At 32.9% G+C, this 15,021-nt stretch overlaps 1 protein-coding gene across 7 annotated transcripts in view; it reads left to right on the forward strand.

The window, feature by feature from the left end:
- TMEM161B (transmembrane protein 161B) overlaps window positions 1–13,465 on the forward strand; it is a 76,308-nt gene extending 62,843 nt beyond the window's left edge. For 5 of the 7 annotated variants that reach the window (XM_035291231.3, XM_002744775.7, XM_078365240.1 and 2 more), the window contains 7 exons: window positions 1,274–1,425; window positions 1,942–2,002; window positions 2,520–2,660; window positions 5,353–5,466; window positions 9,257–9,431; window positions 10,904–11,000; window positions 12,177–13,465. In XM_035291231.3, coding sequence (XP_035147122.1) covers window positions 1,274–1,425; window positions 1,942–2,002; window positions 2,520–2,660; window positions 5,353–5,466; window positions 9,257–9,431; window positions 10,904–11,000; window positions 12,177–12,454 — 1,018 coding nt within the window. In that variant the 3' untranslated portion in view covers window positions 12,455–13,465. The remainder of the gene's footprint in view (window positions 1–1,273; window positions 1,426–1,941; window positions 2,003–2,519; window positions 2,661–5,352; window positions 5,467–9,256; window positions 9,432–10,903; window positions 11,001–12,176) is intronic. The other 2 variants (XM_035291240.3, XM_008991843.5) reach the window with 2 other exon arrangements.
- The last annotated feature ends 1,556 nt before the right edge of the window (window positions 13,466–15,021 follow it).

Raw genomic sequence — 15,021 nt, forward strand, 5'->3', positions numbered from 1 at the left:
TTTTTTTTTTTTTTTTTTTTCGGAGACAGTTTGACTTTTGTTGCCCAGTCTGGAGTGCAATGGTGCAATCTTGGCTCACTGCAACCTTCACCTCCCAGGTTCAAGTGATTCTCCTGCCTCAGCTTCCCAAGTAGCTGGGATTACAGGTGTGTGCCACCACGGCTCTTGTATTTTTAGTAGAGACAGGGTTTTGCCATATTGGTCAGGCTAGTCTTGAACTCCTGACCTCAGGTGATCCACCCACCTTGACCTCCCAAAGTGCTGGGATTACAGGTGTGAGCCACTGCCCCGGCCCACATTGTTGTTGTTGTTGTTGTTTCTGAGTTTTAAAAAATGTCTGTAAAGTAGCAATAATAATGTGGTTAATGTAAGAATTAAAAGTTAATTGGTAATGCTCAGTGTGTGGCAAGTACTAAATGATAACTGTTATTTTCCATGCTTGACATAAAGTTTATGTAAAGGTTGCTTTTCTAGGTTTGTTTGCCAAGTGCTTTATTTTGTTTGTTTTGTGATTTCAAGGAGAACTATTTGCTGTATAATGGAGATCGGAGTTCTAGCTTTGGGCCATGCACTGATTTAATCTTGATTGAATCAATATTTGTGTGTTTTGGGGTGGTTCAGATAAGATAATCTCTTCAGTATATTTTAATAGGTGAACATGTTGAAACTTTGGCTGTTTTTGAATACTTAGTTGGAACTTGTTTTCTCTAAAGATTTTAATACTAATGTGAAGTGATGATCTCAGACACTTAGTTTCATACCACAGATCAACAATAGGTATTAGTAAAATTCTAAAATTTTAACTTATTGGATTATTACAGATAAGTCTTGTGTTATGTGTTTAATTATAAATGTAAACTGGTTTAACAGACATGCCTAATAAAGATAGTTCTCAAGAAGAGCCTCTACCCTGGCTTTTCGTGTCACTGAGAACATACTGCATAAAAATCTTGAAATAATCTTCTAGTAAAATTTGAGTCAGATAAACTAGAAATATATTCCCTAGCTACAACTTAGTCTCTGGGTGCTCTTTTCCTTAATTTAAAGATGTTATCAACTCCACTTAGATTCGCTTTGTTTTTATGTCTTATTTTCCAGAAGACTCTAGATTTTTGTTAGATTTTCAGGTCCTTTAAAGAGTATCTTGTAGATCAGCACACTGTAGAATCGAAATAAATGTAGTCAAATTTTATTGGAATCAGGTCCTATAAAGATTATTGTGTATAGCTCCCATAAAGTTATTGTGGTTTTTCCTGAACTTTTCCTTCTGCAGCAAAGTTCTATTTTCATTAACTACACACTATTTTAAAGTAGAAGATGGTGGTGAAAGATCTGTTTGTGTCACCTTTGGATTTTTTTTCTTTGTCAAAGCAATGGCAGTGTTGATTGTAACAGAAAATTATCTGGAATTTGGACTTGAAACAGGTACTAGTTTCATACAACTTTAAAAATCAACTTTGCTTTATCTAGTGTTAATATTTTTGACCTCAGTATTTAAGTTTTATATCTGATAAATACTTAAAATTAAGTTTGAAGTATATACTCTAATGTTCTAAGTAATTAACCGTTATTGTTCTTAATTAAGATCTTTTTTTGCTTTTCTTTTAGTAAGTTTTTAATTGATTTTTTCCAATAATACTGTCTCATTTTTTCCTTACAGTTAAATAAGCTTCTGTAATGCTAAAGTTTACTCACATAGTTAAAGAATTAATGCAAATTTTATGCACATTCATGGAATGTACAGATATCAAAGGGATGTTTTCAAAGACTGTTCTTGCTAATAACCAAATTTTATTGCATTATGGCATACTAATTAACACATGAAAGAGCTAAGCTAGTCACTTCAAACTTTAAGATGCTCTATTTTCTAGCATTTTATTTCCACAGAAAGAGTCTGTGTTTCACATCTGTGATAAGAGTAATCTTTTTTTTTTCTTACAGGGTTTACAAATTTTTCAGACAGTGCGATGCAGTTTCTTGAAAAGCAAGGTTTAGAATCTCAGTAAGTTTTTGAAAAATTAAGCATTATTAAATTTAACATTTTCTATTTTTAATAAAGCAGTATTTACTATGAATAGTTGGTTTTAAATTAGTAAAGAGTTTGGACTCTTTACTAATTTAAACAATTGGACTGTTACTTCTAGAAACATCCTTACTCATAATTTTATATAGAATTATAAAAATTTTATATAAAATTAGTATCTTTCATAGAATTCTTATGTAAATTTGCATTTCTTTAATTCTTCTCCCTCCAGAGATTAAGTTTATATCCATGTCATATGTCAATTCCCTGTTGAATGTGTAGGTTAGGTTGTTGTGACCATGACTAAAGAGATGCCTAGTTTAGTTTACAGTTCACCAGAATTCATTATAGATACTTGAATAATAGCAATCTTTTTGTAGAAATTTGCTTTGTTTTACTGTTATTGTGACTTGTAAGATAATTTATTAGAAGAAAGGAAATTCTTTGAAAGTTAATTATAAATATTTATCGGCTTTTTAAAAAATTTTATTTTTAGGAGTCCTGTTTCAAAACTTACTTTCAAATTTTTCCTGGCTATTTTCTGTTCACTCATTGGGGCTTTTTTGACATTTCCTGGATTACGGCTGGCTCAAATGCATCTGGATGCCCTGAATTTGGCAACAGAAAAAATTACACAGTAAGCGGAAAATGTACATAAGCACATGCAGATAAATATATGTTTTTCATCTTAACGAAGGTATATTATTGTAATGTAATCATAAATTATTGTATTGAGAATTACTAAATAACCATTTGATGTCACACTTCCTCTTTCAACTATAAGCAAGTTTCTATTTGCTTCTAAGTTTTAAGTCATATATTTTAAAAGATACACCGATTACTAAATTTGTCTTACCTGTTAAAATGAAAGTATCAAAATGTATGTTCTTTCCCATTCAGGGGCTTCTATTGCAATCTCTGCAACTAAACAGGATCTATAGAAATTTCCCTTAGAAAAATCAGATCATTTTGATTTAAAATATTGTTTAAATTTTTATATAAATCTATTTAAATTAACTTTTTAATGTAAAATTTTATTTAAAAACATTTCAAAACTACAAGTTGTATATATGAGTTGTTTGTTTTCCTTATGTTATTTATCTGCTATTTAGGCTCTTATTAAAATAATATATCATTTTATTTTGGGATTAATACTATACAGTGTTACATATTGTACATTACTTCTAACTACCAAATTCTACTATAGTTCTAAAACTCTATGTTAGTTTGGAGAAGTGATATTCCATCTTTATATGTAGTTCAAAGCCCATTTACTATATTCTTTGTGGTTGTCACAGATTTTTTTTGTTGATGTAGACATCTTGGCAGAAAGACAGGCTTATATCTACTTGAACTTATATTCAGATCAAAGTTCCTGTCTCATCGTTTTGTTTTGCAGTAGAAGCCCAACTTGAGAATATTTTATTTTGATATGTGTATTTATAATCATTAAGTTTCTCTGGGTGATCTTATTTCCTAACATTTCTGTTCTTTAACACTATTTTTAATGATGCTGATTCTTTAGTCTTTTCACATTCTTAACTCTCTTACCTATGTCATTTTCCTTTAATTTTGACTGTCTTTTTTTTCACCTCACTTCCATTTTTCTACATAAATGCTTTGTACGTGTGTTTACTTATTATCACCCCCCACTACACACTCCTTCATAACCTTTTTTTTTTTTCCTCCTTTTACTCAGCATGCTTTTGGCTACATCCTGCTTTTCTCCCACCACCCGTCTTTCTAATGGCTTCTTTTAAGACAAAACCTGGTTCTCCCCCCTCTCTCTACACACACACTTCAGTCCACTAACCCCAGTGTTATGATTTAAATAAGCTGAAAAGGGTGGGTGGAGGGGAGCCCTTCACAAGCTACTGAAACCGCTGTGGGCTGCTCCTTGATACTAGAGTGTTCCCTAGCAACACTGCATACCTAATACTACTTCTTTCTTCCCCCACATCCGATGGTTTATCCAGGCTGTGGGATGAAAGAATCACTTTATAAAAACATTTAAAGCATTTAGTGGTGGTTGGGGGTGGAGTGTACATTTTAGTGTCCTTTTTAGTAAAATGTGGCTTCATTTTAAGATTTTTTTCCTCTAGGGATTTGGGGTTTTATTTTATTTTCAGTTTATTGCAGCCCCTCATTGTGTTGTAGCACACTGCCTTGATACAAGGGTGTGGGCAAGCTAGTTCTGTTGTGAGAGTTAACATGACTGGCACAAAGAGCAGCATTCTCTTCACCCTCATGGCCAGGCACTAGGACCTGCTTTTCTATCAGAGGTTAGGGCAAGAGTTCTACCTTTGCCTGTCAGGTGTTCCTGGCTTCCTGACCTAGCCCTGTTTCCTCACACAGATCACTGTCATTTGCCTGTGTAGTGATACTTTAAAATATGGTGTTTGTGTGTAATTTCAACCCTCCAGTTTAGCTCTTAAGTGTGGTTAATAATGAAAGCAGTCTGTGGTAATAAAATATCTGAAGAATTTGCCTATTTTCTAAAATAAGAAAAATTTTCACCAGCCATCTGTCTCTGTAGGATTTAAACCTGGACAATTAACAATGAAGTTATAGCACAGACCTGAAACCTTTCCTATATTAGGTATATTGACTTGTCAGGAGTAATGTAAATTTTTTTGAGAGAGATATATATAGGATAAAGAAATTATTTCAAGTGTGTTCATAATCATTCAAAAAGAAATTAAAATGTGGAATCACTTATGATTTTAATGATGGAAATTTAAAATTATACATTACATTACAGTTGAAAGGTTCCTTAGTTGCAGGTTTTACCATAGGTTCCATCTGCCATGTGCCTTCTAGTATTAGGTACATGACTAATTACTGTCATTTACTTGTAGATAATGAGGAGATACTTTGTTTCAGTTGCACTAAAAAGTATCAGATGACTCTCCTGTACTGAAAATCCATTAGATTCGTTGACTATATAAAGATAGAATCATTAAATACCTGCTTATTGAATCAGGAATAAAGTATGGGATTATTAAAGAACACTAAAATAGAAGTGAACAAATCTGAATTTTAGTCCTATATTTACCTCTGCTCTGTTATTGCCATGAACAAGTCGTTTAACTTTGCTGTATCTAAATGTTCTCATTTGAAAAATTAAGATAATGGCATAGTTTCTCACAAATTCAAATCAATGTTAATGACTATATGATAAATATAAAGTGATGATGACAGTTTTTTACCGTAAGTAGTAGAATACTGCAAATTAGTTCTTACCTCCGTTTTAGTAAGACCCGAGTTTCTATAGTTTATTAGCACATGCTGTTTCTTAATTTTTATATTTATTTCTTACATACTTTCAGAACATTACTTCATATCAACTTTTTGGCACCTTTATTTATGGTTCTGCTCTGGGTAAAACCAATCACCAAAGACTACATTATGAACCCACCACTGGGTAAAGAAAGTATCCCTTTGTAAGTATGAGCATTTGAGGGCTAATTTTTATCATCAGAACTGCTTTCCTAAATGTTATTTACTGTATTTGTTTTTCAGTGATAAAATCAGGACACTGTATTTTTCAGACATTAATAGAAATGCTAAAAGATATGTTATAAAATTGAAACTACAGACCATCATTTAACATTTTTGTGATCTGTGTTAATGTTAATGATTATTACCTTGCACTAATATTGCCTTGTACACTTGTTTTTTCTCTTCTTTACGTTGTCATCTTTCTGTTGTCATTGTGCCTATTGTTTAGATACCTTCTGAAGTTCTTTCTTTTATCAAAATTATGGAGAAAAAAAGGTAGTATAAATAGAAACTCATATACTTAGCCCCTATATTTGACAGTTGTTAACATTTTCCATATTTGCTTCATCAATTTTTTGGGTTTTTTTTTTTGATAAAGATTTTTGAAGTAAATTAGAGACATAAGTTTTATCCCTTAGTACTTTTGTTTGCATCTCTAAAAAATAAATAAGGATACTTTTCTACATAACAATATTATTGTACCTAACAATATTAAAAATAATGTCTTAATATTATTATCTAATACAAGTTTGTATTTCTCTAGTTAGGCAACTGCATTTTAGCAGAAGAAGATGGTGAGGAAACAGAAACAGTTTATTAATAGGCATTAGTAGCTAGACTTGATATGTTAACCTTGTAGAACTGTTAGAGTAATAGGAAGGTTCAGACAGAACTGGTTCAAACTCCAGCTCTCCTCCTCACTAAAACCTTCACTTGAGACAGATTATTTAACTTCACTGAGCCTCTGTTTCCCCATCTGGAAAATAAAGATAATAGTATCGACCTCACAAGGTTATCATTGGAATTAAATGAAAGAACACACGTAATGCAACCAGCTGGAATTAAGTGCTTAATAAACGTTCTTTTCACTGCTTTGCCTCATCAGAATTAAAATACAAATACTTGACTAGTCATTGACTCTGCAGTGGACATTTTATATTGTGTACTTCTTTTATATCCTGGTGTACATATAAAATCATTGATGACAATGATAATTTTTTTTTTTAGAGTTAATCCTATTGAACCAGGGAAATAGCCACTGAAAAAGTAATGTGTCCCCCCCCCACACACACACAACTAATTACCTTAATGGTAATTTTACCTAGACACGTTTCCTAAGTATTGAAAAGTAATTCTAAGGATCCTAGGGTTTTAGATAAAATCTCAGAGAAACTTCTAATTTATGTCTTAGATACTGAAAGCATTCCCAATCCTTCCTTGAAATTTGGTCATGGAAACTGGATTTCATATTCCTGTAATTGTGCTCTCTAATTTTATGTTTGCCTTAGTTAAATTGAGAAAATAAGGAAACTACAATTTATGATACACTTATCACATACAAGTCATTATGTGAAATACTGATACTTTACATATTGTATCTTCTTATAGTAATTGTCCATTTGTTGCTATTTTCATCCTGTTTTATAGATGGAATAATAGACTCGGAGGTTAAATAATTTGACTGAGGTTGTTCAGCCAGAACTGGTGTACATAAAACACTTGGTAGTTACACCAACATTCACTTCCCAATTCCAGCCTAATTAAACTTCATCTGGATTTATTAGTAGTGAATACTTTATTTAGTGGAAATGGGAATAAGGAACTTTTCCCTTGTGTGCATATTAAATTATAGGAAAAATGTTTGTACATAAAGACCTGAGGTCCTCTTTCTGTGCTTTTTCCCCCTTTGTCCCATCCCCATTTCCGACCTGTTTCATAAACATTTCAAATAAAATTATAGTCTTACCTCTGCTCTATTTTGTTCTTCTTTAATTTGAATTTATGATTAAGCGATTAGACAGGCAGTTTTAATTTTTGTTAAAAATCTAAAGTGCATATGGTAGATTGTGAAAAAAAAAATGGCTGCCCATCAAAGAGAATAGGATGAAGGAAAAATGAAGTGACAACTTTTTTCTGTCACATAGACAAATTTCTTGAAAGGTCTGTGTAATCAGAAGCAAAAAACATGGTACAATGTAGTTTCAACCCAGAAATGTAGTTGAATCTATGATGTGTTCTGATAAAGTATTGACAAAATAAAATATTGGTAAACAGAGTCTATGTGTGCTCATAACTTCATAAAAAGAACACAGAGAACATATACAGGAAAGCTTAGAATGACATCAGGAATTTAGGATAATTTCTTCTCCCTATTCTTTACGTATATACTTTAAGGCCTCTCCTCATGCTCCTTCCTGAAATATTCTATCAGATCAACTTATTGGATATTTATATTACTTTAATAATCTAAGTAGAAAGTACTATTTAATGACTGTTATCCTAAATCCTGATCCCATAAACTGAACAAATAATTTTCTGGTTCACTACCTTGTTCTGTTCCTTTCATTCATATTACCTGTTATCCTCAAAGGCTGTGAAATCTGTCTTCAGGCTGCGCCCAGTTAGTTGTTCTTGTTGCACAACTCCAGGGAGCACAATGTTGTTTATAGGTCCCCAGGAAAGGTTCAAGGCTGTGGGTAGGCTTGCGTCTTATGTATGTCACTCTCACATGATGGCTCCTTAATTTCATTGTAGTGGAAACATGTTGATAAAATGTTATGCCTTTATCTTTCTTAGCCAACAATGCTTTTCCATTGGAATTTTATGTCCGTGTACCCTCATGACTTAATAAAAAGAAATAGAGAGTATATACAGTAAAACCTTTGTCTAATCCCCATTTCTTACCTCCATTTTATAAACAGTTGGAACAAAATTTACACTTCAGGTTTTTCTATATTGTAGTTTTAGTTCCAAGGTTTTTTTTTCTTTTAATGTTTTCCCATTTCTTCTTCTTTATATGTGTCCATTCTTCCCTCATGTTCTTAAGAATTTCAGGGAGACCCTTCTGAGTTCCAGGTTTTTTCTGGCAACTCAGTCTGTGCATTGCAACAGTCATATTAAGTGCCTGATAGGTGATAGATATTAGACTAGATGCCAAGGGTGGTCTAGTCACTACATTCAAATTACTTGCGGTATAGTTCTTCATCAGAGAAGAAACCCATAGTCTTTTAAAAACATTAAACACCAAAAGGACATCATAAGTTATCCCTTCTTTTTGAAATTCTTTAAGGAACCCTCACTAGTGATCTGGTTTCTGAAAAGATGTCCTTAGATCACATATTTTCACCTGAATGCTAACCTTAGCCTTGAGGAATTGCTCAGAACCGAGCCAGCTTCAGTGCATAGCAAGTTAAATGAATTGTTGTAGAGAAATCTCAGGCATCTGATTTCTTCATAATATATCAGAATTTTTGATTTTCCGGTGGTTCAAAGTAAAAGCTCAGCAGAGTGAAAGATCCCATCCAAATATGTTTATGATCAGGCAAAGCTGTACCCAATGATGATGGGTGATTGACTTGATTCATCCTATAGGCAATCCCTGCAGTTTTCTTTCTTTCCCCTAGTCACCAGTTTAAGACCACCCAACTTGTCTTTTCATGTCACAGCCAGTTTTTATCCATGGAGGAGGGTATATAGAAAAGAATCTCATGTGTTGCTCTACTTTTTTCTTCTAGATACCTGTTAACTTCTTACGCTTTCATGACACATTTGTCTGGTTCTATTATTTAAGTGAAAGTATCATACAGATAAGTCTATGGCAGAGTGAGATTCTTTTATGTCTCTAACTGTTGCTAAGTATAGATTTCTTATATGGTGAGCATTAACTTATAACGAGAGCATGCCAGCATATTGTTGTCTTTGAGAGCACCATATCAACTTTTTGATCTGTAGAATGACAGAAGCCACATTCGATACTCTGCGACTCTGGTTAATAATCCTGCTGTGTGCTTTGCGGTTGGCCATGATGCGTAGTCACCTGCAAGCTTATTTAAATTTAGCCCAAAAATGTGTGGATCAGATGAAGAAAGAAGCAGGGCGAATAAGTACAGTTGAGCTACAGAAAATGGTAAGTTTTATACCCTAGTCAAAATGAAAAATAGCAAAAACCACACTGCAAAAAAAAATTGTTTTTCTTTATTAAATGGTATTTCAACCCTTCATATTCTTATTGTAAATAAACAGAACAATCTTCAGCTGACAGATATCAGAGACCTTGATCTAATTTTGGTACCAAGTGAAGAAGGGTTCTTAATTCCTCTTCCTGCCTTAAGTGTTTTGTGTCATACAGTGGGAGGTACAAAACTGTGTTATGCCTAATATTGCTGAATGGGACCCCTCTAATTGATTTGAAAGACATTATAACATATTGTCCAGACTTTAAGACTTAAAGAGTAGGAAATACTTTTAGTGGCTGAATTTATTCATTTTAATATTACTCCGTGTACTTTAACACGAAGTGTAAGAACTAAATTTATTTGGGGCTTCCAGAGAAGGAAAGAACAAGGAATCCATCTGCATTATAGTGGACCAATAACCTGATTGTATCTTTTTTTATAGAGAGGTGGTTTTAGCTCCTTTGTTTTATTACTGTTATTTTATTTTTTGTAGAGACAGGGTCTTTCTATATAGCCCAGGCTCATCTTGAACTCCTGGGCTCAAGAAATCCTCCTGCATCACCTCCCAAAGTACTGGGATTACAGGCATGAGCCACCACATCCAGCCAGCTTCAGTTTTTGATTCACCTCCATAGTTAGGGGCATTTACTAAGATTTAAACAATTTTTTGCTGTTTTACCTTTTATATATTTTTATATTTTCCATCGTTTGACTTCAAATATGTTCGTGTAGAATGGGGACTTACTGTTTTTATTTGTGAGGGATTTATGCTTATATGTGACTCTGCCTACTACTGTTATTTAGTTTGATGTTTTAGGTAGATGTCCTTACAGATTTAAGCATATTGTTTTATCTTTGAAATATAAGTAAATGTATACCATTTGAATTATAGTCGTTATTTTCTCCAATATATATACATCACTTAAGAATTATTTTTAAGGGGCTGGGTGCGGTTGCTTACGCCTGCAATCCCAGCATTTTGGGAGGCCGAGGCGGGTGGATCACGAGGTCAAGAGATTGAGACCATCCTGGTCAACATGGTGAAACCCCATCTCTACTAAAAATACAAAAAGTTAGCTGGGCATGGTGGTGCGTGCCTGTAATCCCAGCTACTCAGGAGGCTGAGGCAGGAGAATTGCCTGAACCCAGGAGGTGGAGGTTGTGGTGAGCCGAAATAGCGCCATTGCACTCCAGCCTGGGTAACAAAAGTGAAACTCCGTCTCAAAAAAAGAATTGTTTTTAAGGAATCTATTTTAATACTCTCACATTCTAAAAACTTGTCTTCAAATTGAGCCTTTCCAAAGTCATTTTGGGGACATTTATAATAAAGCACAACTTATTAACACTTAGCTTCCTTCTTGTGAAAGGATTATTTTTTAATGTGTCAGTTGTATTAGACACTTAAGAATGTTGTTGGTTGCAGGTGGCTCGAGTCTTTTATTATCTTTGTGTCATTGCACTGCAGTATGTGGCGCCTCTGGTAATGCTGCTTCACACAACTCTGCTTTTGAAAACACTAGGTAGGCATGCCCTGGCAACTTAGGAAGCATCTTTTACTTTCTACCTTTAATTAATAATGCTTTTGGTCACCAACAAACAAACGCAGCTCAGTAAATTGTTTCTCTCTCTAAAAGTTGTAAGAAGAACCATGGGAAAGTTTTGGCTGTGGAAGGTGATTTACCATCTTCATTTTGAAAACTTAGGCCCATGGTTTTACAGCTTTATGTTTTATCTTCAAGAATTGTTTACTAAAGGTTAAGTCTCAGATTTACCCAGTAACTTTAGTAAGCATTGTTGATCTTAATTACTTTTGTGTTATAAGAGGATGATTTAAGGTTTGTTATTCCCTAACATTTAAATTATTACAAGGAAATTATAAACCTACATAAATTACAGAATGCTGTGGTAAGTTCTAGTTCAGATAACTTACATTGAAAAGGTGAAGATTTCTCAGTGAACTAACAAACTTCTACAAGTCTCTTCACTAAGCTATCAAGTCCCCATGTGGTGTTATTCACGAAGTATCTGTTGCATTCATCATTTCCCCTTGCTTAGATCAGGCAGTCAGCCATGTAGGGGTTTAAGAAACCCAAAAGAATGAAAAATGTTTTTTGAGTGGATGGACTTAGTAGATTTCATAGACCTGATAATAGGTATAAATGCCCTTTAAGAATCTGTGGAATGTAAAGGGATAGGTATTTGAACTGTAAATTAAGTGACTCATGTCCTATCCAATGTAAGAAAGTATATGATGAAAAAAATTTCCGGAAGCTATTAATAGGTCTTCACATTGAAATCAAAGGTAGTTTCTGAGAAAGAAATTTATTTTCATATTCTAGAAGTAGAAAAGATTTCTGAGAAGTTATTCAGTCTGTCCCTGTCACTCCAGTAGAGTTAGCTGATTCATTTCTTATACAGTGAGAAAGTTGTTTTTGTTATTTTACCCATTTTTAGTGCAGTTAATTAAAAGTGTGTCAGACGTTTTGCTTTTGTGTGTACCTTTACTGATGAGGCCAGATAGATTAATTATTTACGTTATCTAGAAGGATTATTATTTTACTTTATTTTCAACATAAAATGATTTTCTGTGCCACTAAACTAAACTTATTGTTAACTTCAAATATAGTAAAGATTCATTTGTAATAAAAAGCTTTGGAATTACTTACTCTTCAAATTTTGTGTCTTCAATTTTCTAGGTAATCATTCCTGGGGTATTTATCCAGAATCTATCTCTACCTTACCAGTGGATAATAGTCTACTTTCCAATTCTGTTTACTCTGAATTACCATCAGCTGAAGGGAAGATGAAAGTAACTGTTACACAAATAACAGTGGCTTTGAGCAGCTTAAAAAATATTTTTACTCCTCTTCTTTTTCGAGGACTTCTGTCTTTTCTGACCTGGTGGATTGCTGCTTGCCTCTTTTCTACAAGCCTTTTTGGACTTTTCTATCACCAATATCTGACTGTGGCATGAATCTCAGTTGACAAAAAAGCATATCCATATCACACTTTAAATTCAAATATTTGTGCCCTTAAAGGGCTGATGAAAATCAGAAGAAAGCAAATACAAAGGAAAAAAAACATATCAGAATATTTTGTATTAAATGTGTCCTCTATATTCTCAGGGTGAATTAATGTTATAATATTTAAAATTACAAAATAGATTGTTAACTGTTACACTGTGGCATTGGAATTTTAACTCTGTATTTACTGGTATGAGAGGGCTATCTACAAGGGTAATACTTCTGATTACCTTGGTTTACAGAAACCTCCAGCAGTCTTTGAAACATCTCATGTGACTCTAGTTATTGATTGCTTTTAATGGTATAATGGTACTGTTGATAGTTATAGTGGCTGCCTGTAGAACAATCTTCAAACTGAGCCATGCTTTAGGGGAGGGAAAGGGGCTAAAGTCTCTTCTGTTGGTAATATATTAGTTACTCTTGAAATGATAAAATCCAACAGAAAGGAAGAGATAGCTACTGTATATTACAGTAAAGAAAGCTGCAGTTATTTTAAATTTAATGGAGATGAATATGCTTAATAGCTACAACTACTGCTGCTTGAGAGTAGCAAGAGTATTATTTTAGAACATATTCTACCCAACTTGAGAGTTCTTTTAAAATGATTGGCCGTATGAACACTTGTAATCTTGCCATTAAGATTGGACCTGCCATATTTTATTTTATTCTAGCATCCTAAATGGTTGCTTTTAATAGTCTAAAAATATTTATCAATACTGATCAGACTTTGAAGAAATTACTTTGTAAACCTGCTGTCTACCTGTTTGTATTGTGTATATATATATATATATATATTATATATTAAATATATAATATATTGAGATTATAAAAGATGAAAATATTGAATCCTTATATTTTAAGTTGCAGAATGTATGTTAAAAAGTGATTTGAATGAGATGTATTTGTATCTAGAAATTTTATTTCTTTTTGGAATGAGATTAAAATACATTTTGAAAGTTCAGCAGAGTAAGCAATTTATTTGTGTTGCTTATGTGTAAGTGTATTTAAAGTTTTATGGATGCTTAATGATTTCTCCCAAATTAAAATTATTTTTCTGTCATATCCAAAAATCAGAATCTTTCCCTCTCAAACCAGGTCTACAGGTATCATGTGTGCCTTTGTTAAATAGGACTTGTTTTGAATTTATACTTTCTAGAATTAGAAATATTTTTGTTTTACAGGCCAAAATTGAGATACTTTGAATGAAACATTCAAGGGAAATGAAAAAGTAAAATTCTTTTTGATGCTTTTTACATCTAAAGTTTAAAATGAAGGGTCAAGATTCTAAACTGTGTAAGAGATAAGCAAGGGTGGTTTTTTTCTCTTTTTAAATAAATGAATAAATGCTTTTCTATATAACTCTTAGGAGGCTTTCTTTATGTTTCAATGTTGTTACTACTATTGAAAGCAAATTTGAAATCCTTTTGTTATAACTTTCAGGGCTTAAGGTTCACATTCATTTGAAAATTTTAATATAGCAAATTCCTGTCTTTTGGAAATAGCTGATGTTTTAAAAGACAAGGAATGCTTATACACTGCTAGGGATGTAAATTAGTTCCACTCCTATGGAACACAGTATGATGATTTCTCAAAGAACTAAAACTACCACTTGACTGAGCAGTTTTACTATTAGGTATCAATTCAGATGAAAGGGAATTATTTTATCAAAAAGAGACCTGCACTTGTCTGTTTTTTGAAGCAGTATTCACAATAGCAAAGGCATGGGGTCAACCTAAGTGGCTATCACAGGTTGACTGGATAAAGAAAATATGGCATATATACACCATAGAATACTATGCAGCCATAAAAAAGAATGAAATCGTGTTCTTTGCAGCAACCATGGATGAAGTTGGAGGCCATCATCCTAAGTGAACTAACTCAGAGACAGAAAATAAAATACCAGATGTTCTGTTATAAGTAGGAGCTAGACAGTGAGTACACATGGACATAAAAATGGAAATAATAGACATTAGGGATTCCAAAAGAGGGGAGATAGGAAGGAGGTGAGGGTTGAAATACTACCTGTTGGATACTATGTTTACTATTTGGTTGATGGTTTCACTAAAAGACCTCAGCATTGTGCAATACACCCATTTAGCAAACCTGCATGTGTACACCCTTTATCTAAAATAAAATAAAACATTAAAAATTGAGTAATAACTGCTTAAGCTGGATAAAACCCTTTGACTGAAATGAATTGTGAATATATCCTAATGACATTTCTTGTGTATTTCCAAAAGAAGCATTTCAAATACATTTTGAGATATATCAGCATCATCAAAATGTTTTTGTTTTATAATAAGATGATACCAAGATTTAACATTTATCTTGTATCTTAAAGTTCTCACCTAGACTAGAAAAGAATCTCACATGATATTTATAATCATTTTAAAAGGTAAAATTGAAGTTATTGAGTTTCAAAGATTGTACAGTGGAGTAATACGGGGTAAAAGATACAGAATTCATTATTGGATGGAATAATATGTATGTCTAAGGTTCTATTGATTCATTATTTTTA

Source organism: Callithrix jacchus, chromosome 2 (assembly GCF_049354715.1).
Source record: "Callithrix jacchus isolate 240 chromosome 2, calJac240_pri, whole genome shotgun sequence".
NCBI classification, from domain to species: Eukaryota; Metazoa; Chordata; class Mammalia; order Primates; family Cebidae; genus Callithrix; species Callithrix jacchus.